The sequence below is a fragment of the Argentina silus genome (assembly GCF_951799395.1).
Source record: "Argentina silus genome assembly, chromosome: 6".
Classification (NCBI taxonomy): Eukaryota; Metazoa; Chordata; class Actinopteri; order Argentiniformes; family Argentinidae; genus Argentina; species Argentina silus.
The window spans coordinates 5,467,769-5,491,852 of record NC_139660.1 but is presented as its reverse complement, the minus strand read 5'-3'; the positions used below and the strand labels follow the sequence as shown (position 1 = coordinate 5,491,852).

The window sequence follows — 24,084 nt, the reverse complement described above, 5'->3', positions numbered from 1 at the left end:
TAGGACAGACTGGACACAAGATGGACTTTGTATTTGCCCTTTACTCAGCAAAGCTCTCCATTGCCCCCGATACGCAGTGTGGCATGAATGCTGCAGAGGGCACGGGCCAGGGCACGGGCCAGGGCACGGGCCAGGGCACTGCCTCTGAGGACGACTCTCACAGACAGGCAGACAGGCAGCCCCTGTGCTGGACGAGCCCCGCTTGCTATGGTAGTTCCAGATCAGGAGTAAAATTAGATTTCCCTCGAGCTCCAGCTTCATCTCCAGCACAGCTTTGGTCTGAAAAGTGGGTTATTCTGTAGAAAGCAGGCAGGTAGTTTTCCTTGCTTAAACAAGGTCAGGAATTTTTTTTTTTAAACATTTTGTCTTGCAATTGAACCAAACATGGAAAGCTACTCTGCTCATGGGGCTGAAAATAGGATGGGTAGGTTAATTGCGTCCAGATGGATTTATGTAACGAAATAGTTAGATAGTTAGAAATATTTTAGTTTCAGTAGATTTGTCCTTTATTGCTTGTAGGATTTATTGTCCAGTCTGACCGTGTGGCCTCAACAGTATGTTCAGGATTTATACTATTGGAATTTGCTGTTTTGATCACGTGCCCATTTTCCGTCCGCATCATTGTTAACTTTAAATGCTGCCGAAACAGTTGCTAATGATGTGGTGCTTGTCTCTCTTTGTGTGTGAATGTTTGAATAAACTGTATGTTCACACACAGGATGGGGTCTTGTTGATTGCCATAGGATCATATTTCACTATTTGTTTCACAGCAGACAGGGCTGCTGTTTACATTCTGTGTTTCCTAAGTAAATTCCTATTAGCACCTTCCCAACATAACAGGATGTCTCCAACAGCTCTTTTCAGCATTGCTGTGTTCGAATGTAGTTTTCTTTTTTTTTTTTGGCTGTTGAGAAATACAAAGCCATAGGGTTGTTTTCTTAGGCTAATAGACTTGAATTTGCTGACATTTTAAACATCCCTGTGTTTTCCATGTTTCTTTAAATAGTCTGATTTGTCCTCAGGTGCTATCAACTTGAAAAGCCTCAACTGAATAGTACTGGTCTATACACAGACCTATAGAGAGGTATATAGATCAGTGGTACTACTGGTTGTTTACTTCAGTGAACTGTGGAGTTTGTCCTGGTAGAAAGCTGTAGCTCATTAACTGTTCCCAATTCTCTCAGGCCTCAGACCACTAGAATCTAGAGCCCCTGATATGGATCTGTCTTCTTGGCCAAGATTAATTTGGAAAATAGCCTATCTTTGAATTCGGTGAAAGTTTAAATAGATACATGCTGGGTTTTCGTCATTTAAAAAGAAGTGACATTTGATAAGTGGGGGCCATGGTCTATATTTACTTGTGCTTGTTTTGTGCAGCATTTGCTATGAAGATGACCTTTCTTTATGGTGAAAAGGAACAGGCCACCCCCAGCTAAAAGGTCACCTGATATTTAGAGCTAGAGGCACGCGTGCCTCCAACTCCATTCAAAAGTATGACTCTCTGGACGGACTAATTGATGCCTGCTGACAGTCACCCCCTTCCCTCATTATTTTCCTCCTACCTTATTTAAACAGCACTGTGGTGCCTAAATAAAGACCAAAGGGTGTGCCTGAAACTTTTAGGGGGGCAAAAACAAAACAGTGTTTTGTTCAAGAAGCACAGGATCCCTGGGTTTGAGCTCAAGCAGTTCTCATCATTGATGTCTTCTCATGGGTTGTTTTTGTAAGTGGGGCTGAACTTCATAGTTCCAGCCAGGGTTTGTTCTCCTCTGTGTTGATCTAGGATTGTTTGTGGGATTCAATGGAGATGGCCCGACAGGGGGCAAACTCAACACAGCTTGCTTTGAAGTGTTAAGAGAGAATGGTACTCTCTGGCCCCACCTGAGTAGTACACTAAATCCTCTACAGAATGTCCTCAAAATGAACCGGATATTAAATGAATAGGCCTACGCTTTGCACTTACCGACCAACACAATGAACAGAAAGTTGAAAGTAGGCCTAATTCTTTATTCCTACGTGATTTGGGATACCTACACATTATGAATTAATTAGAATTTTGGTTAGACATCAGCTTTGCCTGCAGGGAATAGAATTAACTTTTTGGTCTAACCAGTCGAGGTGTTTGGTGGATGAGAAAATTCACCAGCGCCTATATTAGCAGGACTCCTGACGCGGGTTCCCCTGCTGTCGCATGTAGTCGAATTCTACTGCTATGCTTTATTTTAGATTGTAACCAGAGGCGTTGTTGTAACTAAGAAAGCTCAGACTCGAGGGGAGTTTGTTTGAAAGTCAGGAGAAGCGTGAGGGAGATGTGCAGCAGCGGTTGCAGTCAGCTGGAGGAGGCAGATGCAGTAGGATGTTGAATCAGTGGTAACCGTAATTCCGGATTGCATCAGTTTCGTTTTAAAATTGAAGCGCAGTATTCACAAGCCTTTGTTGGATACCCGCCAAAGTGGCTGGTAAGATCGACAGATTTACCCGCCAAACTCGGTGTTAATTCTTTGCCCTGTTTGCCTGCCTTTTCATGATGGTTTTCTGTTATTCATCCATTGCACATTTTTTTGGGGTCTTTTTCAGTTGATCAAAATCATGTGATCAGTTTATGTGAATGCATGTCTGTCAACTTTTCTTGTTTCAATGGGTCCGAGTATCATGATTAATTTGTAAACGCCATCTGGCATTGAATAATTTGGTTTAAAAACATCATACTCAAATCCATGATTTTATCTCTCATTTTCATGTGTTCTATTAACCTCTCTTGTTTTTCTTTCTTTTCTCTCATTTGTTTTGCCTGCTTGCCTTTTTCTATCACATTTTATTATCACCTCATGAAATGAACTGATGTGCTCCCACCAATCTAAACCCAAACAAAATCAATATAATCCATATGTCCAATCGATCTGGCCTCTGCCTGCCTGCCTGCCTGCGTGGCGTGCTGGGCTGGCCCTCTATGCTCAGCGGGCTTCGTCAAATCCCCCCTGTCCCAGATGAGGCTGATAGAACAGAGTGCAGAGCTGCACTGTGAGGTGATAGGGAACCCCATCCCAGAGGTGCAATGGTGGTTCATAGAGGGGGAGGCGCCCGACGAGACCTTCACCCAGCTCTTCGACGGGGCGCGGGACGACCGGGTTCGCCTCAACGCCACCTACATCGCGCACGCCTCCAGCAGCGTCCGCATCGATAACCTCACGGCCAATGACTCGGGCACGTACGAGTGCCGCGCCTCCAACGACCCCGACCGCAATGAGCTGAAGAAGACGCCCAAGATCAAGTGGATCCGCTCGCAGGCGAACGTTATTGTGTTTGAACGTGAGTGGTGGGGGAGGCGCCAGGCAGCGTCTCCCAGTAGAGAGGACGGGGAGCGGTCCAGCTCCTGTCCCAACACCCCCCCCCCACCCAACCCCCAGCCCTCTGCCCTGTCTCACCCAGACTCCCCTGCCTCCCTCGTCAAGAGCTCCTACCAGTAGAGGAGAGCAAACCAGCCCATGCGTAGCTCGACCCCTGCCTTAGTCTTACCTGCTGTAGTACTACCCCCAATCTGATGCCTTTTTTGATAAGTCAAGGTCTAGGGTACAGTTCAAATTAGGAATATTTTATATGCAGGTAATACTGGTCATAAGGTATGAGACCTGCAAATGGCTGGATGCAATATTTGAAGCATTGTCAAATTCTTTGAAAAAGGGGTCAGGTTACGGTGTAAATAGAAAAGCTTCTTGTTGGCTTCCATTTTGCTGTCCCATCCAAGCATTAATGCATAATTCATACTAATGTTGGCAATGTTCTGTGTTTAGACTCATAGACCCTTGCTTTAGTCTTCTTGCGAATACTAAATTGAAGACGACAACTATTTTTTCTAATGTTCACACTCAGCCATAGGGCGTCTCTCTGGCTTATGGACCAGTATTATTAGGCTCATAGGCTTCCTGATTGTTATTGGTCAATCTCTCCACCTGAACCAAACCAAACCAAAATATCCTCGTATTTGTTCCTCCTCTCTGGGACTTGAACATGATTCCACACCACCATACCTCACTGGTTGTTTTTTCTGCTTTTCTCCTCCTCTCCTAGAATAGATTGACTTCCCATTGTTCTCTCCTCTGTGCTCCTGGTTGGGACAGAGCTCTCCATTCAGGCAACCATGAGTGGTTCTCCTTTCCTGGAGAGCTCTGTGCTTTCCAGTCTAACCTCTGTTGTGCTGTACTTGGCTTGAAATGTGAAGTTATATCAAATCTGATAAAAGGGTAATCAGCTTTCACTAATGAAGTGTAAAGGTTAGTTAGAGCAAGCCCTGAACAGTGTCTCCAAGGTTTGTGTCAATGTGTTTGTGTCAGAGAGATTATCTACATGATCTATATGTACCTAGTTATACTAGTGCCTTTTAGTAACCCTCAACTATTTTAGCAGTCATATTATTAAAAAAAAAGATAGGCAATAATTGATTTGGGTCTATATTTGGCCCATTACTTCATTATTCAGGGAAACATTCAACAGCAAAGAATTGTGCTTCATTTCTTCCTTGTGTGTGCGTCTGCAGGTCCTTTCATCCTGACCGAACCTCTGGAGGTGAACAACCAGACCTCTGCCCTCCTCACCTGCAACCTCACAGACCCCACCTCCCCAATCAAGGGCTCATTTTGGATGAAGAATGGCAAAGTGATAGAGAATTCCAAGAGCATGTCCGTTCTCCCCTACACAGAGTACAAGTAAGTGCCAGGCCAGGTGGTTGACGGTAGATCCACCCAGTGGACAGCACTCCCTTCGAGCTGTCGTGAAAAGATTTTAAAGGGGCTTGCTGATATTCTTGAGCCTTTGTCCCCCCCTGAACCGTGTTATTATTGGCTTTTATTCACGGTAACCACCGGTTAATAGAGCTTTAGATCTCAGTTGATCTGGTCTGCCAAGCCTGTTAATGCTCCACTGTTTGGCCAACACAGTAATTCATTGATGGACAGCCTAGCAGCACTGAATTAATGGTCCCCTCAAAACCATTTCTCCATGCGTTTTTCTCCGCCTCACTCACTCGCCCCTTTTTCTTTCACGAACCCTCTCTCTCTCTCTCTCTCTCTCTCTCTCTCTCTCTCGCATTCCAACACACACCCTTCCTCCCTTTCTCTCTTGCTCTGTCTCTCTCTCTCTCTCCCTTGCCTTCCTTAACACATGTGCACACACACACACACACCCCTCTCTTTATCTCTCTCTGACACCCTTCCCCCTCTCTCTCCCCCTCCCTCCCTCCCTCCCTCCATTAGCGGTAGTGCCCCAGGCTCCGTGCAGGCCAGGCCAGGCATTCAGTGCTGTTGATTAGCAGTGTGATGGACTGTACAGACGTGCAGCTTTGCCTGTAGCCTTGGCAGCAGGGATAAGCGCCCCTAGCTGTCCACTCTCACTCCCTCTGACCTTAATTCCCCGTCAGACGGAAAGAGCAGAGCGGGGAGGGCCCCAACAGAAGTGTCATTGTTGTTACCAAGGGGAAGTAGAAACGTCTGTTGCGCAGGCAGTTGGGCAGTTTTGTTTCCACCCTTATTCAGCCCTTCACCGTCAACAGGGTGCTATTGTTGCTAGAGCAACTCTACTCTTTACTGTTTAATTGTTGTTTGTTTCGTTTGTTTTTTTACCGGTAAAGTGACTTGCCTGGAATGTGTTGGAACGTAGAAGCCATTGTTTGACTTTGAGTCAGTTTAGTGTTCCTTTTTTACTTCCACTTACGTTTGCCTGCCCTCCCCTCCTGTAGCTTGTCTAAGATCGACTCTCATTCTGGTGGGAAGTATGAGTGTGTGTTCCTCTCTGAGCCCCAGGTCCAAGAAACCATCGAAGTTAAGAGTAAGTCATCCTCTCAGTCACATCTATCTACCCACCCGTATAGTGTCTGTTCATTTAACACCATGTAATGGCAGTTTTTACATACAGTAGCTCTTGTGTAATAGTCAAAAACAATTCCTAATGCTAAAAAAACATTTATAGCGTACATTTTTCCAACATTTAATATACCATGTCATGAAGTTGTCATTTGCAATGTTTTGAATGTCTTGATTATTGTGTTTCTCTGTGAAGCTACTCCTCACGTGTCTGCCTCCAAGCACTCTGAGAATGTGAACGAGAAGGACAAGGGTGTGATGGTCTGTGTGAGCCATGGCTACCCTCTTCCCACTGACTGGAAGTGGTACAAATTGGAGGACGACGGCAGCAAATGGGTACGCTCCACCGAAACCATCCATCCAATATTAGGGTTTAAAACACAGAGGGCAGGTTCCACAGAGCCAGATAAAGCCCATTCCTGGACTGAGTTAAACTCAGATTGATTACAGGATTTAGTCCCATTTCATTTGGGTTGGGGAACCGGCCGATGTTAGGATTTGTTGAATCAATACACTGATATATACGTTATACTTTTACAATTTTGAGCTTTGTCGAAGGAAAACCCCGCCGATTTTAGTTTATATGAATTAGATGAGCCTTGACATCAAGTCTTAAATAATTGTGTGTGTTCGTATGTGTGTGTGTTCGTGTGTGTGTGTGTGTGTGTGTGTGTGTGTGTTCATGTGTGCGTGTTCATCAGCCTATCATCAACGGAACTGACCGGTATGAGATCAAAAGCACCAACAACAAGACCACCCTGACCATCGTAGACCTGGACATCGCCATGGACATGGGCAACTACGCCTGCTACGGGGAGAACGACATCGGCTCTGCCTTCGCCAAGATCTACCTGCGCGTCCGCAGCCGGCTGGCCGCCCTCTGGCCCTTCCTGGGCATCGTGGCCGAGGTCATCATCCTCATCACCATCATCTTCATCTACGAGAAGAGGAGAAAGCCGGACGAGATCAACGACGGTACGTAGAGGGCGACGCCCTCTGGCCATTTGTATATATGTACAGTACCAGTCAAAAGTTTGGACACACCTTCTCATTCAATGGTTTTTCTTTATTTTTATTATTTTCTACATTGTAGATTAATATTGAAGACATCAAAACGATGAAGGAACACATATGGCATTATGTAGTAAATTAAAAAAGTGTTAAACAAACCAGAATATGTTTTATATTTTAGATTCTTCAAAGTAGCCACCTTTTGCTTTGATGACAGCTTTGCGCACTCTTGGCAAGTTTGTGTCCAAACTTTTGACTGGTACTGTATATGCCATTTAGCTGACGCTTTTATCCAAAGCGATAAAAGTGCATACATTTCAGTATATATGGTCCCAGCGGGAATCGATCCCACAACCTAAGCGTTGTTAGCGCCATGCTCTACCAACTGAGCCACAGAGGGTCACATGATCTTTCTGATGTGTGTTGCTGCGTCCCTTATTCTCTACCCTTGTCCAGGAGCATGGGATACTTACACCAGTCCATTCCTTTGAAATCTACGTTCGGGAGTGCACGCCTGTACTTCTGGAAAAGGGTAGAGAATTCGGACAGAGTCGGTAGAGAAATGCAGAAATGAAGTCGCCACTTCCTTTAGTGCCAGTCATAGGTTTTGTGAAAGGTTAGAGTAGCAACATTAACTGAACAAGGATATCTGGCTGTAAATGTTTACTGCCCCCTAGTGGTAGAATAAAATGTTTTGGTTGAGGTGTGCTTTTTTATTTTTTTTCTTCTTTAAACTGGTGGTTACTGTGCTGTTATTTCAATGTTATTGTTGTTGTTTTTTTGTTTTTTTTTAACAGTTTTGACCTTTTTCTACATGGGTTTGAATTTAGCAGGTTAACTATTATTTATGCCTTTGTGGTCTTAATTTGCAGTTTTGAAGTGTTTTCACTCTTGATTTTGGAAGTCCCTTTCTTTGTTAAAGCAGTTGTGCTAGAACACATTTTTTATTATTTCCATTTTTATTTCTCTGTTCGCTGCTGCTTTTGCGTTTTGGTAAGTGATGAAAACTGCATGTCAGACTGAAGTGGTTGACCTGAGATAACAGTAGATAGTAGAGCTGTGGGAGTCTGAATGCATCGCTTTCATAGCGTTCACACTTGATACAAATGTGTCTGATAGGTAGCTAACTCTTTCACTGGCCTTGCAATCCTACTTTGGACCAACTGAATTCGAAGGACATTTTCACACAATACACAATCGGACACACGTTTATGCCCCCAAAACGGTTGTCTTTGTCATGCCTGTGAAAGAGTCAAATTAAGTCAACATTCTGTACAGATGAAGGAACCTAGTGTCATGGTTTTGAAGTGATGGAAACTAGAAAAGGATTACGGTTTCAGTATTCTGTCTTGCATGCCCTCTGCATCTTGATCTTCATGCATGACACGTCATTTCAGCTCTTCTATAATGGAGATGTCATGTCATTGCACTTCTTCATTGCTAGGGGGTGCTACTTTAACTAGTAAATAATCTGCCTCGTCCTAATGTCAAAAGTCTAATTTGATATTTATATATACATATATAACTTGAATAAATGCTTCCCCTCAGCTCTCTACAGCCATTGACTGTATGCTTTTACATTACTACTGCAACGTTTCCGTTCTTTCCTGTTATTTTTGGTTGCCCTTTCTGCATGATCTTGAGTGGTGTAAGAACATCCCTCCAGAGATCTCATGGATACGGTGTCTAAGACGGAACACAGTGGAGGTGCACGGCGGCAGATGTCATGACAACTCAACCTTGCTGCTCTAGAAATTAAAACGCTACAAGTAAACGTGACCTTGTTCACCCGTTGTAGATGGGGCATGTCTTGTTTTAGTTTATTGTCCCCATTTGACAAAGGCCTTGTAAGAGGTTTACGACTCGCATCATTGTTTCTTCCATTGTGTGGGGAGAGCGCATGCCTTTCTCATAGCATACTCCCACAAAGTGAACTGGGATCACCTCCGACCGGTTCAGCTGTTGACTGACTGCCTCTTTTTCTTTTCCCATGTTCCCCCTCTGCTGCTGATGCTGTGTAGACGATGACTCAGGATCCGCTCCCCTGTAAGTACAACCCACTGTGAAGTCATTAGACAATGTGGTGTGACTAGCCTAATTTGTCATGGGAAGAAATTCTCTGGCTAATTCCAGGGTCAGACTAAGCCTAGTCCTGGAGATCCATAGGCTTTCTAGTCCAAGAGCAATTTGTGTCCTAGAAGTGACCTCTCCTAGAAGTGTCTGATTGTAACAGGGTAATATAATATATGCCATTTAACTGACGCTTTTATCCAAAGCGACTTACGTTGCAGTGAGGGCATACATTTTCGAACCCACAACCTAAGTGTTGTCAGCGCAATGCTCTACCAACTGAGCCAGAGAGGATCTTTTGTCTTTCAGGAAAAGCAACGCCGCCACAAACAACAAGGACAAGAACGTCAGGCAAAGGAACTCCAACTAAGAGGAGGTGAGGAGAGGTGTGTATGGAAGCTTAGGGAGGACAGCCTATTACAACACTTAGCCTAAACAATGCACTTTGGGAAGATTTCGTTTACTTCCAATGGTCTTGAAACGTGTAACCGAAGCGTTTCTTCCTACATTGGATGAGATGCTGTCAATATAATTGTTAATCTCTCTCTTGCTCTCTCTTGGTAGACGTCCGGATGACCGCTATCCAGGATTGACGAGAAGCGTTGAATTGCTGAGTGGCACATAATCGTGTGCACCCTGCAATTTATTAAATAAAATAATAATAATAAAATATAAAAAAAAAAAAAACGTTTTTCTGCTTGATTGTTGATGTCTTGAGAAATGGACTGGTATCTTCTTGCTTTTCTTTTTTCTCCATGTATTGTACTGCCAGGGAACCGGTTAAAGGCCAGGGGGTCAAAAATTGCATGAGTTTTATTGCCGTTTTAGAAGTGTGTGTTCGTAGTGAAACCATTGTAACGTTTACGTGGGAATAATCTATTGGTGGTTTTTCTGTTTGTGCTAAAATAGCTTCTTCCACTGTCCCTCACATTTCTCAATCTGTGCTCTTATATTTGCAAGCCTAAATAGCCACAGATAAACAGCATGGATCTGACTAAAGATGTGAAATGTTTCGATACTGGTACATTATTACTGCCACTGTAGTTTGAGCAAAGAGCGGAAGCCCTTTGACTTCAGATGTGTGCCCTGACCCAACAACATCACACAGACAGACCAACTTTGGCAGAGTTATACGACACGCCTTAACACTATTCCATTTCACTTTCTATTCTGTGTATTTCTGCAGTTTTTAGTTGAAATGTTTTATTTTTCAAATTAAACACATTAAGGACTACATTGAAATTCAACGTCCACTATTGTTTCTGCTGTATGTAAGAAATGCACTGTTTAAGGAAGGCAGATCATTGCTAACCTTTTACCCATTTGCTTTTGGGTTTTATATAATGTTAAAGTGTTTTTAAAGTATAGTTTTGAATTGCCTCTGCTTCTGTTGCAATAGTCACATCCATAGTAAAAATCCCTGATTAAGGACCAAGTGTAAGGAGAGATGTGACATTTGCTGCTTCTGGTTGAATAGAACTAAAATATGAAAATTAAATTTGAAGACAGTTTTGGTGGGGATGAAGGAATTCTTTGTAGACTATAATATAGAATCTGAATGTGATTTTATAAAGCCATTAAAATTAGTGAAGCATTTGTCTCTCTTTTATCCTCCACTTTGTAGACAATTCAGAAGCCATATGTTGCATTAACCTAAATTGTATTGTGACTGGATGTGTACCATTTCAGAGTTGAAGTATGTTAAAGAATATAAGAAGACCTTGTTAGAAGTGTGTAAATTATTGCCTAGCAAGTAACCAAGCAAGTAGATTTAACACTGTCAACTGTACCAACTTGCACAATCTTAATAAAGTTATTTGATTTTAACAAGTGTCTACTCTTGTCTATTGTCCTTGAATTCATATTTTAATCGATATTGCCTTTGAACAAAAATCGAATACATATTTTACTTCTGAAAAGCCAGTTGTTTTTCAGTGTGCCTGAAGTAGTCAGTGAAGTACAGTAGGCTGTGGAGGTAATTAAGGTCAATGAAGGATAGGAAGGACAGGAAGGATAGGAAGGATAGGAAGGATACACATGGGGCCCACCAATAGTAAGTTATAAGCATAGTAAGAGTGTACACTCACCAAACACTTTATTAGGAACACCTGTACCTGTCTCATGGTGGAGGAACACCTGTACCTGTCTCATGGTGGAGGAACACCTGTACCTGTCTCATGGTGGAGGAACACCTGTACCTGTCTCATGGTGGAGGAACACCTGTACACCTTCTCATGGTGGAGGAACACCTGTACCTGTCTCATGGTGGAGGAACACCTGTACCTGTCTCATGGTGGAGGAACACCTGTACCTGTCTCATGGTGGAGGAACACCTGTACCTGTCTCATGGTGGAGGAACACCTGTACCTGTCTCATGGTGGAGGAACACCTGTACCTGTCTCATGGTGGAGGAACACCTGTACCTGTCTCATGGTGGAGGAACACCTGTACCTGTCTCATGGTGGAGGAACACCTGTACCTGTCTCATGGTGGAGGAACACCTGTACCTGTCTCATGGTGGAGGAACACCTGTACACCTTCTCATGGTGGAGGAACACCTGTACCTGTCTCATGGTGGAGGAACACCTGTACCTGTCTCATGGTGGAGGAACACCTGTACCTGTCTCATGGTGGAGGAACACCTGTACACCTTCTCATGGTGGAGGAACACCTGTACCTGTCTCATGGTGGAGGAACACCTGTACCTGTCTCATGGTGGAGGAACACCTGTACCTGTCTCATGGTGGAGGAACACCTGTACACCTTCTCATGGTGGAGGAACACCTGTACCTGTCTCATGGTGGAGGAACACCTGTACCTGTCTCATGGTGGAGGAACACCTGTACACCTTCTCATGGTGGAGGAACACCTGTACCTGTCTCATGGTGGAGGAACACCTGTACACCTTCTCATGGTGGAGGAACACCTGTACCTGTCTCATGGTGGAGGAACACCTGTACCTGTCTCATGGTGGAGGAACACCTGTACCTGTCTCATGGTGGAGGAACACCTGTACCTGTCTCATGGTGGAGGAACACCTGTACCTGTCTCATGGTGGAGGAACACCTGTACCTGTCTCATGGTGGAGGAACACCTGTACCTGTCTCATGGTGGAGGAACACCTGTACCTGTCTCATGGTGGAGGAACACCTGTACCTGTCTCATGGTGGAGGAACACCTGTACCTGTCTCATGGTGGAGGAACACCTGTACCTGTCTCATGGTGGAGGAACACCTGTACCTGTCTCATGGTGGAGGAACACCTGTACCTGTCTCATGGTGGAGGAACACCTGTACCTGTCTCATGGTGGAGGAACACCTGTACCTGTCTCATGGTGGAGGAACACCTGTACCTGTCTCATGGTGGAGGAACACCTGTACCTGTCTCATGGTGGAGGAACACCTGTACACCTTCTCATGGTGGAGGAACACCTGTACACCTTCTCATGGTGGAGGAACACCTGTACCTGTCTCATGGTGGAGGAACACCTGTACCTGTCTCATGGTGGAGGAACACCTGTACCTGTCTCATGGTGGAGGAACACCTGTACCTGTCTCATGGTGGAGGAACACCTGTACCTGTCTCATGGTGGAGGAACACCTGTACCTGTCTCATGGTGGAGGAACACCTGTACCTGTCTCATGGTGGAGGAACACCTGTACCTGTCTCATGGTGGAGGAACACCTGTACCTGTCTCATGGTGGAGGAACACCTGTACCTGTCTCATGGTGGAGGAACACCTGTACCTGTCTCATGGTGGAGGAACACCTGTACCTGTCTCATGGTGGAGGAACACCTGTACCTGTCTCATGGTGGAGGAACACCTGTACCTGTCTCATGGTGGAGGAACACCTGTACCTGTCTCATGGTGGAGGAACACCTGTACACCTTCTCATGGTGGAGGAACACCTGTACCTGTCTCATGGTGGAGGAACACCTGTACACCTTCTCATGGTGGAGGAACACCTGTACCTGTCTCATGGTGGAGGAACACCTGTACCTGTCTCATGGTGGAGGAACACCTGTACCTGTCTCATGGTGGAGGAACACCTGTACACCTTCTCATGGTGGAGGAACACCTGTACCTGTCTCATGGTGGAGGAACACCTGTACCTGTCTCATGGTGGAGGAACACCTGTACCTGTCTCATGGTGGAGGAACACCTGTACCTGTCTCATGGTGGAGGAACACCTGTACACCTTCTCATGGTGGAGGAACACCTGTACCTGTCTCATGGTGGAGGAACACCTGTACCTGTCTCATGGTGGAGGAACACCTGTACCTGTCTCATGGTGGAGGAACACCTGTACCTGTCTCATGGTGGAGGAACACCTGTACCTGTCTCATGGTGGAGGAACACCTGTACCTGTCTCATGGTGGAGGAACACCTGTACCTGTCTCATGGTGGAGGAACACCTGTACCTTCTCATGGTGGAGGAACACCTGTACCTGTCTCATGGTGGAGGAACACCTGTACCTGTCTCATGGTGGAGGAACACCTGTACCTGTCTCATGGTGGAGGAACACCTGTACACCTTCTCATGGTGGAGGAACACCTGTACACCTTCTCATGGTGGAGGAACACCTGTACACCTTCTCATGGTGGAGGTGGTGTAATGGTGTGGGGAATGTTTTCTTGGCACACTTTGGGCTCGTTAATACCAATCAATCATCGCTTGAATGCCACAGCCTATTTGAGTATTGTTGCTGACCATGTGCATCCCTTCATGGTCACAATTTACCCATCTTCTAATGGCTACTTCCAGCATGATAATGCACCTTGTCACAAAGCAAAAGTCGTCTCAAACTGGTTTCATGAAGATGACAACGAGTTCAGTGTTCTTCAGTGGCCTTCCCAGTCACCGGATCTGAATCCAATCGAACACCTTTGGGATGTGGTAGGACGGGAGATTCACAGTTTGAAAGTGCACTTGAAAAATCAGCAGGAATTGCGTGATGCAATCATGTCATCATGGACCAGAATCTCAAAGGAATGTTTCCGACATCTTGTGCAATCAGTGCCATGAAGAATTGAGGCTGTTTTGAGAGCAAAAGGAGGCCCTACCCAGTATTAGTATAGTTTTCCTAATAAAGTGTTAAATGAGTGTATGTTTCCAGTGTGTTAAAAATGGATAGAATTGCAAATTGTGTGCATGCTGGAAAAGGTATCAAATGGGTGGATTTCTTTGATAGGCCCTAGGCCTGAAATGCTGGAGGGCAGCCATTTGGCATAGTCAAGAAGATACTGGAAGTTTATAGAAGAAGCTTTGATGTTTGATGATCAACAGCTAAACAGGAGAAACATAATTCTGAAGACTTTAGGCACCACACAAAGCATCGTTTCCATATTTTTTTTTGTCATTTTCAAGACTTGGATGGAAAAGCGTTGTGCAATAAGATGATCCATTGTCCTATCTGGTAGATGAATAGTGGGTTGTGTGTTTGGCATTAAGGCTACAGACAGTGAAAGGTAATTGTGTATGAGGCAATCTAACTCTCATTTCACAGGTCAAACAGCCTAGGTCACCATTACATCAGCATACCAAACATCCTGTTGAGATTCAACACAAGAGGGAGCCATTTAATCATTGGTGGAATTGGTATAGTGATTCCATCTGATACTGGGTAGGCCTACTGGTTAAAGCCTATATGTTTCTAGATCAACATGTCAGGAATGAAAACGATACACAGGTGTTATGCTATATTGTATGCTGGTACAAGTCTTCTCAGGTAAAAAAAAGAAAAAGAAAAAAAAAGCTACTAGTTAGGTTTGGAAACGCACCGTTTCTGCACATGTTAGCCTGTAAGCAATGCGTAAAATTGTGAATATTTATGGGCCTACATGTGGATGCGGACCCACTGACCTTTCTCAGATCCCACGGCATTTTAATGTGTGTGTTGAAATAAATCTGGTTGTGCTCAATAAAACTTGATTGATGAAACAATGCAGGTCTATCATTTGTTTGGTATCTCACCTAATTTATTTACCCTATATAACGCTTTCACGTTTTTCATCACTCTATTTCTCTGGTTCCATCCATATTAGTTTGTTGTTTTATCAACTGTGTGTGCACCATACATTTATGATGATCAAGAGGAGTGGACAGGGCTACTGTCAAAAGGGCCCCGCCGTTTCCATGTGACAAGAAACGAGCAGCAGCCAGATTGCAGCCATAGCAACGCCACGAAAGCCTATCCTAAAGTGTCATCATTGGATAGGCTGGGACTGCTTTGAATTCGTCTCCACTGCCACCGCCTCCCAGCCTCGCCAAGGTTCCCAGGCGTAAAGCTACTAGCAGCACTGTCATGGACGAGGCGGAGGATGGGGAAGAGGAGTCCAAATTCCTGCAGCCTCAATTGCACCGAGCCGGCTCAGTCGGCGGCGATGGGAACCGTGGAAGTATCAAAATGAAGAAATTTACGCCAGGAGGGGGAGCAGCGTCAACAGCGCGCAAGAACTCCAACAACAATGATCTGTGGCTCCTGCAAGGCGTGGAGTCCGCACCTTACACTTTCACAGGCGCCACAACCTCTGCTCTGTTGTGCCAGGGAGATGCCGCTGGCTGTGGCGTCTCAGACTACAGGACTGGTGTGGACTCGGCCACAGAAGCAGCGGTAACCGGGTTGGCTACTGGTGTCACAGGTGAAGGAAGTACCGGTATGATATGCAACAAAAACGGAGATTGCAGAAGGGACCCGGACACTCCAGGGAGCCTGTCTTCTATCATATCTAGGCAGGAGAAGCTCACAGGTGGAATAGTTGCACTTGACGACGGGAAAAGGCCAACTGCATGTAATTCCACATTCGCCAGTATGGACGGTTCGATCACCTCCGCGGGATCTTTGACACAGGGGCAAGGGGTCGATGTTTTCGGGGCCACAACTGCCACCACTGTATCTGAGAAAAAGGACTCAAGAGTTTCTTTCTCAAATGCCCCTAGTAGAAAAGCGTCGTCCTCTTTGCACGGCGCTGGACAAACCCAGAACCAACAGTCCAGGAATTCTATTTCATTTTTTAAATCTGAGGATGGACCTCAGATTGTGCCAGATGATGTTGAACCACCGGACAATCGGACTTACATGCAGCGGCAATTTAGTTCCATGCTTCAGCCTGGAGTTAACAAATTTTCCCTGCGTATGTTTGGGAGCCAGAAAGCGGTGGAAAAGGAACAAGAGCGCGTAAAATCGGCGGGTAATTGGATTATTCACCCCTACAGCGATTTCAGGTATGGGTCAAGTGCCACTCTAAGGTTAGGCGCAGGTTGATCATGTGATCCATGGGGTCAACAATAATAGAACAGACTTTATTATAACTCATTACACATAACTTTCGCATTTGTGCCGTCATTGTATATGTTCATGGCTGCTTTTTTGACTAGCCAAAGCCACAAAATAGAGGTTTCTGTAGCAAATATCACATCACAGACTCATTATTGCATAGTTTGACATAAGCTCTTATAAAGCCGGGTTTGATTGACTATTTATCAAAGTCTGGTTTTGGGATCTTGCATTTATGGATCGCGCGTAAAACAGATGACCAAAAATGGACATGTGGTCAGGCATAACAGGCTTTAACGAACCAATGAACCATGCGTAAAACAAAGATTATGTTCATGCAAATTCAGATTTAATATGAGAGTCAAAAAACGCGCCAATACTCTTTCAAAGTTTCACAGAGAAAACATGTTATCCTTATGGGCAATGCCCCACCTACGGAGATCACTTTTATCACTTGGTGATAAAAGTGCGCGCTAGACCATATACTAAATCCAATCAATTGTGTTGGATATTTTCCAACGCCTACCCTAATCGTCATCACCAAAGAGTTACACGGTAACATGCTCTGACGGAGTAATATGTATTTGAAATCTAAAGCCTAATGTTATGTTTTTCCTGTTTGCTAAAAACAATCAGGGCGGTTTAGTCAAACATTTTGTAATTGGAAACACATCAGGCAAAATTAAACGTGTTGCTGATATAACTCTGTGTTTTTTTATAATCTAGGATGAGCGTGACATTCTGGTAAACTTGATTTAAACTGAATCACTCTACCAATAACGCACAACTGTGTTACATTAACTGAGTTACGTCGCTTTCGTGGAATTGCGGAATGCTCGCGTGCGTCAAGTTCAGCACCATGGACAGCACCAGACACCTCCGATGTCCTACATTTGAGAACCGCATAGGCAACTTTACAACGCAAATTAGCCCTTCTTTACTCTTTCTGTTATTTCACCATCTATAACGTCTCCCTGTCGTAGGCTATATGACTGAGCAAATAAACTTTCCCAGGGAACAGTACGAGCGGTAAAGTCCTTCACCCTTACACTGTTCTTGCCGTCTGAAACTCGACCGTCGAGTCATCAATGTTCGATTAAGCTCTGGCACCAGTCATTCAAGACATGACTCAGCGACACACCTATACGGTCCTCCAAAGCACTGACACCTCTTACCATGGCTTGATTAGACAGCATTATAACTAGGCCTATTGATGTCTACTGATACTACATTTGGTGCAGTATTCAAGAGTCTTCAACCTAATTGACCAATGGGCTCTTCTACATTCGGCCACATTATTCGTTCTCTTTTTTTTTAATGGCTTTTGTGTGCTTAAATAACCATGTTATGAATTTCACATGCCTTAGAATGCCTAAACTAACGTTTACATAACTGTCCGTTGTGACGGTCACAATAATTCAGATATGCTAATACTTTTTTTTGTTTCCCTACTGCTGCCCTTGTAGCCAGGATTTAGAATCAATTCAGGAGCCAGCTCTGCTCTCATATTACCCCCCTCTGCTCTCTCTCGCCTCCCCTGGGTGTCCTTGAGATGACCTTGTAATGAGCAGGGGATATAGTTGATTTCTGACGGGTCTGATGTTTGCACTATAAGCTGCTTTGTGTGTGTGTGTGTGTGTGTGTGTGTGTGTGTGTGTGTGTGTGTGTCTGTGTGTGACCCTGTCTTACAGAGGGTGTTGTGGGACATGGACAGTATAAAAGCTGCATGTAATAGAGGCCAGAGAGTACATTTGTCAGATGGATGAAGCAACGTCAGCGTCTTTAGTGGGATGTGATATGCACAGCAAATAGCGAGAAGGAACACCGGCCCATAATGAAAACAGTGATAGCTTTCTGTTTCCACTTGACTCATGATGTACATGATGCACTCATGATGTATCTAATCGCTAACTAGTTCTTCAACCACCACAACTATTACTACTGCTATATCACTACTGTGACTAGAATAATTATGACCTCTGTCTGTCTGTCTGTCTGTCTGTCTGTCTGTCTGTCTGTCTCTCTGTCTGTCTGTCTCTCTGTCTGTCTGTCTGTGCTCAGTGTGTGTTTGTCTGTCTGTCTTTATGATCCTCTCTCTGATCTCCCTATCCATCACTCCACTGCAGGTTCTACTGGGATTTCACCATGTTGATGTTCATGGTGGGCAACCTCATCATCATTCCCGTTGGCATCACCTTCTTCAAGGATGAGACCACCACCCCCTGGATTATCTTCAACGTGGTCTCCGACACCTTCTTCCTCATGGACCTGGTCCTCAACTTCCGCACCGGAATCGTCTTTGAGGACAACACAGAGATCATCCTGGACCCGAAGAAGATCAAGATGAAGTACCTGAAGACCTGGTTCATGGTCGACTTTGTGTCCTCCATCCCTGTGGATTATATCTTCCTGATCGTGGAGAAGGGGATCGACTCAGAGGTGTACAAGACAGCCAGAGCCCTGAGGATCGTCCGCTTCACCAAGATCCTCAGTCTGCTGAGGTTGCTCCGGCTCTCCAGGCTCATACGATACATCCACCAATGGGAAGAGGTACGCTGGGCTCTAGAACTTGTACTGACCAATTAGAGAAGGAGGTAGGGTGTGCAATGTGGCTCTAAAACATATAATGACCAATGGTGGGAGGAGATAGGCTAAGTGGGTCTTTAACATACCCTCCCTATACACAAGTTTAAGGCAGCAGTAACAAGAATGAACTCAAGAATGAGTATTGACAACAGGGGGTAGCAGGAGGGAGGCAATGTGATGAGAGCATATTCATCTTGTTTTTTGTTTGCAGTGCAAGTGTGTTTTCAATAATAGCCTCTGTCTGACACAGGCCTTCAACACTAGCCTCCCAGCATCTGTGATGATGTGATGCTGTTGCACACGGTTCTGCAGTCACTGTGAATGTGTTGAACTTGACCTGAACCCATAAATATAAAAAAAAAAACATAAAAAATGGATGCCAATTAGGGGAAAAGTAGTGAAAACAAGTGGAATAAAAATCTGAATGAATCTGAATGAATAGAATATTTAATATTTTAACTTTAGCAGAATATGTAGGCTAACTAAGCCTATAAAGTAGGAAACAAAATACAAATCCATAACATAACCTACATTTTATTAGCCCGATCTTGGGCTGACCTGTGCCTCACTAGTATGTGTGTGATTGTGTGTGTGTGTGTGTGTGTGTGTGTGTGTGTGTGTGTGTGTGTGTGTGATTGTGTGTGAGTGTTGGTGTGTGTGTGTGCGTGTGTGTGTGTGTGTGTGTGTGTGTGTGTGTGTGTGTGTGTGTGTGTGTGTGTGTGTGATTGTGTGTGAGTGTTGGTGTGTGTGTGTTGGTGTGTGTGTGTGTGTGTGTGTGTGTGTGTGTGTGTGTGTGTGTGTGTGTGTTGGTATGTGTGTGTGTGTGTGATTGTGTTTGAGTGTTGGTATGTGTGTGTGTGTGTGTGTGTGTGTGTGTGTGTGTGTGTGTGTGTGTGTGTGTGTGTGTGTGTGTGTGTGTGTGTGTGAGTGTGTGATGGTCAGCCTCGCCATCACAGCATTGGGCCATAGCGTGCAGTGGGAGTGATTAGTTTGACCCTGATGTGACTGGATGTGTAAAGCTGTGCTGCTGAGATACAGAGGCAGGGGACAGGGAGGGGGAGGCTGGAGGGGGGGAGGCTGGAGAGGGGAGGCTGGAGAGGGAGGCTGGAGGGGAGAGGCTGGAGGGGGGAGGCTGGAGGAGGAGGCTGGAGGGGGGAAGGCAGTAGGGCGGAGGAAGAGGGGGAGATAAAAGACCAGATGAGGTGAGAAAGGGACAGTTACCGTAGGAGGGTGAGTGGAAGGCTCGGCTAAGCCAGGAAATGATCGTATCATTTCATCCACTGCTTCACACCTAATCTCATGCTGAATTTGCCACTGGGTAGAAATACTATCATCTTTTTTTGCAATACAGTGACAGCAAGAAAGGCAGGAGTTATACAAAGGATTGAATAGACAGGAATACGTCCTCTATACACACCACGTCGGATTCAGCTGTCTAATGAAGTCCAGTGATCATCAGCAGCGTCTAGACACAACCAGTGTGGCCTAATCACTCTCTCTCCTACTATATTTCGTGCCATAGATCAAAACCAAACTTCCTATTTGATCTGGTGTTTATTGAGCGTCCTGACTCTCTGGGATCTGAATGTTAATGAGATGTGGATGGTGAAAAAAAAAACGGTCTAATTGCGCACAGAGCAGCAACCTCTAGTCTGTGATGTGGCCACGTATTTCATACCCGCACATTACATTTACATTTACATTTATGGAATTTAGCAGACGCCTTTATCCAAAGCCACAAATACATTTGACCTAGTAAGTGAATCATCTATCCATCAGTCATCATAAGAAAAAAATTATTTATGCTAGGACCAGGGGCTATTGACAGTCACAATGCTAAAAAAATAATTTGTACAGGAGAGAAACTTGCACAGGGGGGTAGTGGCGATAAAGAGGTCTCTAGGAGGGACAGTTATGATGTAGCCTGAAGAGATGGGTCTTCAATCTACGTTGGAAGATAGGTAGATCGATTTATGTGCCTTCCCAACATTACGCATACACCTTCCATCGACTGTATGTAACAGTAGTCCTGTATACTTAGAGTGCCAAATTGATTACCACACCTGGAAGCCTACCCTAAGGAAAATATAATATGTCTATTATATTCTATTCTATTACAGTAAACTAGCACAGCAGGAGAGCCTGGGTTCCCCCTGAGCGCTAGCTAAGATATTATATTTGGACCTTGGCTGAACCAAGTCTGATGACTCAGTAGTGTGTGTTCTCCCACTAAGTGCAATAGCACAGTTATTTTCTTGATTACAGAGTGGTAATTGGAGCTAGACTTGACCCCTAATTATTGAATCAACCTTCTGCAACCAGGCGACTGTTTCTCTTCTAGTGCTCAGCTCGACCAGTGGCAGCTGCTCAGTGCTCAGTGCTCAGTGCTCAGTGCTCAGTGCGTACCTCAGACAAGAGACATGAGACAAGCCAACTCACTGAAGCTGAATAACAGAAATGACATGACTGAAATATTCATCACTACATTCTTATCATAATCTTATCATAACTCATCCCATCTTAACTCATTGAGTGCCGAGGGTGAACAAAGTCTCCCAAATTGTCAACATTCTAGAGTGCCAAGGGTGACTTTATTCACGGAAAATGCATAAATTATGATGCTTCATTTTGTAGCCAATCAAAGTATTGTTGCTAGGTAAATGTCACATAAGACACTCTAGGTGGTGAGTGTAATGCTTTGGCAGTTGGTGAGTTAATGTCCTGTGGATGATGTACCATGATGATGATTGAAACATTGTTAGTAAGGATACAGTTATCTAGCCAATACATCTGCACAATACTGTCTTCTTACAGTTCAAAGATTGTCATGATACCTATCTTTCATATCTTTAGTTACTTTGCCACTGTGGATTCTATCCAAAATAACATCAACGTCATCTGTCCAACACAGTGTCAATGCTGTCCATCAGACTTGTGCAGATCATGAATATATATCTAGAAGGAGCCAGCCTGTTTATGTATCTACAAAAAGACAATTTGACAAAAGGCAGTTTGAATATGTATCTCAAAAGAGCCAGCCTGTTTATGTCAGACAGCAGCTCTGCCATGATCCTCTGTCCTGACCCAGACCCACCCTGTCAGCTGTATTCTCCAGCACGGCTCACTGAGGCTGGGCGAGGCTGACCTGAGCTTGGCTTATAGCTGTGTGTGTTCCAGCAGGTGCCTCCTTTAACTCAGGCTTGCTGGGAATAGCCAGAGTAATTTCCTCAAAAGGGGACCTGGTATCAACCCTCTCCATCGGGCTGTCACGTCCAGGCTCTGAGTGGATGTTGCTTTTTTCATGAGCTGGAGAGGCAGACAGGCAGCAGTCAGTCAGTGCCTGTAACCTCTCTATAATTGTGTCTGCACTGGTGGGTTCAGGAGGACGGCCATTTAGCATGCTTTCATTTCCTCTCTCAGCATACACAACATTCTAATTTAATCAGAGCTAATAAAGGACTAAATTAATCTAATTGGAAACAAATTAGAATCTCGTTTCATGATTTCATTGCTATATACAGTATATCCATGTTGTGAAGAGGGATGTGTTTGCTGAGATGAAGGGGGGCATAGAGTTCCACTGCCTGTGTGTTGTTCAGATTCTAGGTTCTAGCTTCTCGTCCAGCGTACGTGATGACTTGGCCCTGTGTAGCTGCCTGACAGTGACACATGCCCTGGTGCCATTCTGATGTCAGGAGGAACATTAGTCATAGACCGCTCATCATGACCTGATTGGATACTAATCAGAGGGCGAGGCCTCTGAGTGTTTTCTCCAACCCCTCCTCCTCCTCCTCCTCCTCCTCCTCCTCCTCCTCCTCCTCCTGTGAGGCTGATGGCCGAGTCATTGCAGGGGGAGGTGGATAGGGAAGGGGTGGGGGGAGGGATGGTGAGAGGAGGGTTGGAGAGAGGAGGAATGGAGAGAGGGTTGGAGAGGGGAGTGATAGAGAGAGGGTTGGAGAGAGGAGGGATAGAGAGAGGAGGGATGATGAGGGGAGTGATGCGGTGACAGAGCAGGGGCTTGGTGTAGGAGATAGTGACGTAATTGGCGGGAGAGACGGTAAAGGTTCTGTTGGCTCAGTGCTGCGAGGTCACGGCAGGCACAGCGCTAAATGCACCAATCTGAGCCCTCTGACCTCAATGACCTATGACAAGCCAGCGCGTTAGGATGTGTAAGCTGCTGGTGAATGTCCTTAAACAGATACACACACACAACAGCGCAGCGTGAAAATAACCCACACCATGATCAATACAAGACAATTGGAACCAAGCTGAACAGAAATGTGGGTGTTGAGGACGGCTTGGCTTTTTCCACCATGTATATTCCACCACTGTGACTTTAAGGAACAGTGAGAGGATGCAGTCTCGTGTCCGAGGTATTAATGTCAGAGGTATTAATGTTGTATTCAGTGGAGCTTTAAACCCGTCGGGGAGTGAGGTCTTGGGGGTGACTGAATCACCTAATTCATCATCAGATGGAGCCCTGCCCAGTAAACAACTGAGGCTTCTCTCTCTGGCCTGTCTTCATAGGGGGACGTTTTCTGTCCTATTTGCTATGTAGGGCACTTCTCTTCTCAGGTGGGGCAGCCTTTGTTTTTGGTATAATTGGGGGACCGGATGGGCCCTGCTTCTCAGACACATGCACGCAAGCACACACGCACACACGCACACACACACATACACACACACACACATGAGACAGGCCCTGGACAGAAGCCAGGCAACCCACAGCGAGGAGTGTTTACGAGACTGGGACCACTACAAGAGAACATTACTCAGAGCCATGTGTTCTGTTCTGAACGAATACTCACCTAAGGGGAATCCTGCTCAGAATAGCCCTAGACTGTGCCCCAATACACATATTAGCATACAAACTAGTCTGCATGACCAATTCATCACTTCAAACTAAATAGTATACAAGTATGGATATTGGGACTCAGCTCTGTGGGAAGAGGAGGGAGGGGAGGAATGGGGAATGAGGAGCTGTCACCTCATGTTTGATTGATTGACAGAGTGCGTGACATCCTACGTTTTTTCTGTCACGATCGTGTTCCTCTCATCAAAGCTATTAGTGTCTAACGAGTACAGGCAATTAGTGGTGTACTGTAGTTGAAGTGATCTAGTGTGCTTCATTTATCAAGGCATGTTAAACTTCCAAAGGAACGGTGTATATTCACTAGATCAACATTAAAATTGACTGAATGACACCTAATTCAATCATGAATCAAAATGCAGTGAGAACTAGAGAACATAAAATGCGTTGCCTCCCACAAATTGCGTACTGTAT

General features: G+C 45.0%; 2 protein-coding genes across 2 annotated transcripts in view; both read left to right on the top strand.

The window, feature by feature from the left end:
- Nucleotides 1-20: 20 nt before the first annotated feature.
- bsg (basigin) lies at nt 21-10,771 on the top strand (the record flags this gene model as incomplete). Its single annotated transcript, XM_083671553.1, has 9 exons — nt 21-210; nt 2,959-3,309; nt 4,535-4,703; nt 5,732-5,820; nt 6,052-6,191; nt 6,557-6,830; nt 8,888-8,912; nt 9,246-9,322; nt 9,501-10,771. The coding sequence occupies 8 exons, from the start codon at nt 21-23 to the stop codon at nt 9,304-9,306; spliced, it is 1,299 nt and encodes a 432-aa protein (XP_083527679.1). The 3' UTR covers nt 9,307-9,322; nt 9,501-10,771.
- Nucleotides 10,772-15,236: 4,465 nt separating this feature from the next.
- Nucleotides 15,237-24,084, top strand: part of hcn2b (hyperpolarization activated cyclic nucleotide-gated potassium channel 2b) — a gene marked incomplete at its 3' end in the record, with an annotated part of 34,419 nt that continues 25,571 nt past the window's right edge. Inside the window, exons 1-2 of the mRNA XM_083672403.1 lie at nt 15,237-16,162; nt 18,341-18,764. Coding sequence (XP_083528529.1) covers nt 15,243-16,162; nt 18,341-18,764 — 1,344 coding nt within the window. The 5' untranslated portion in view covers nt 15,237-15,242. The remainder of the gene's footprint in view (nt 16,163-18,340; nt 18,765-24,084) is intronic.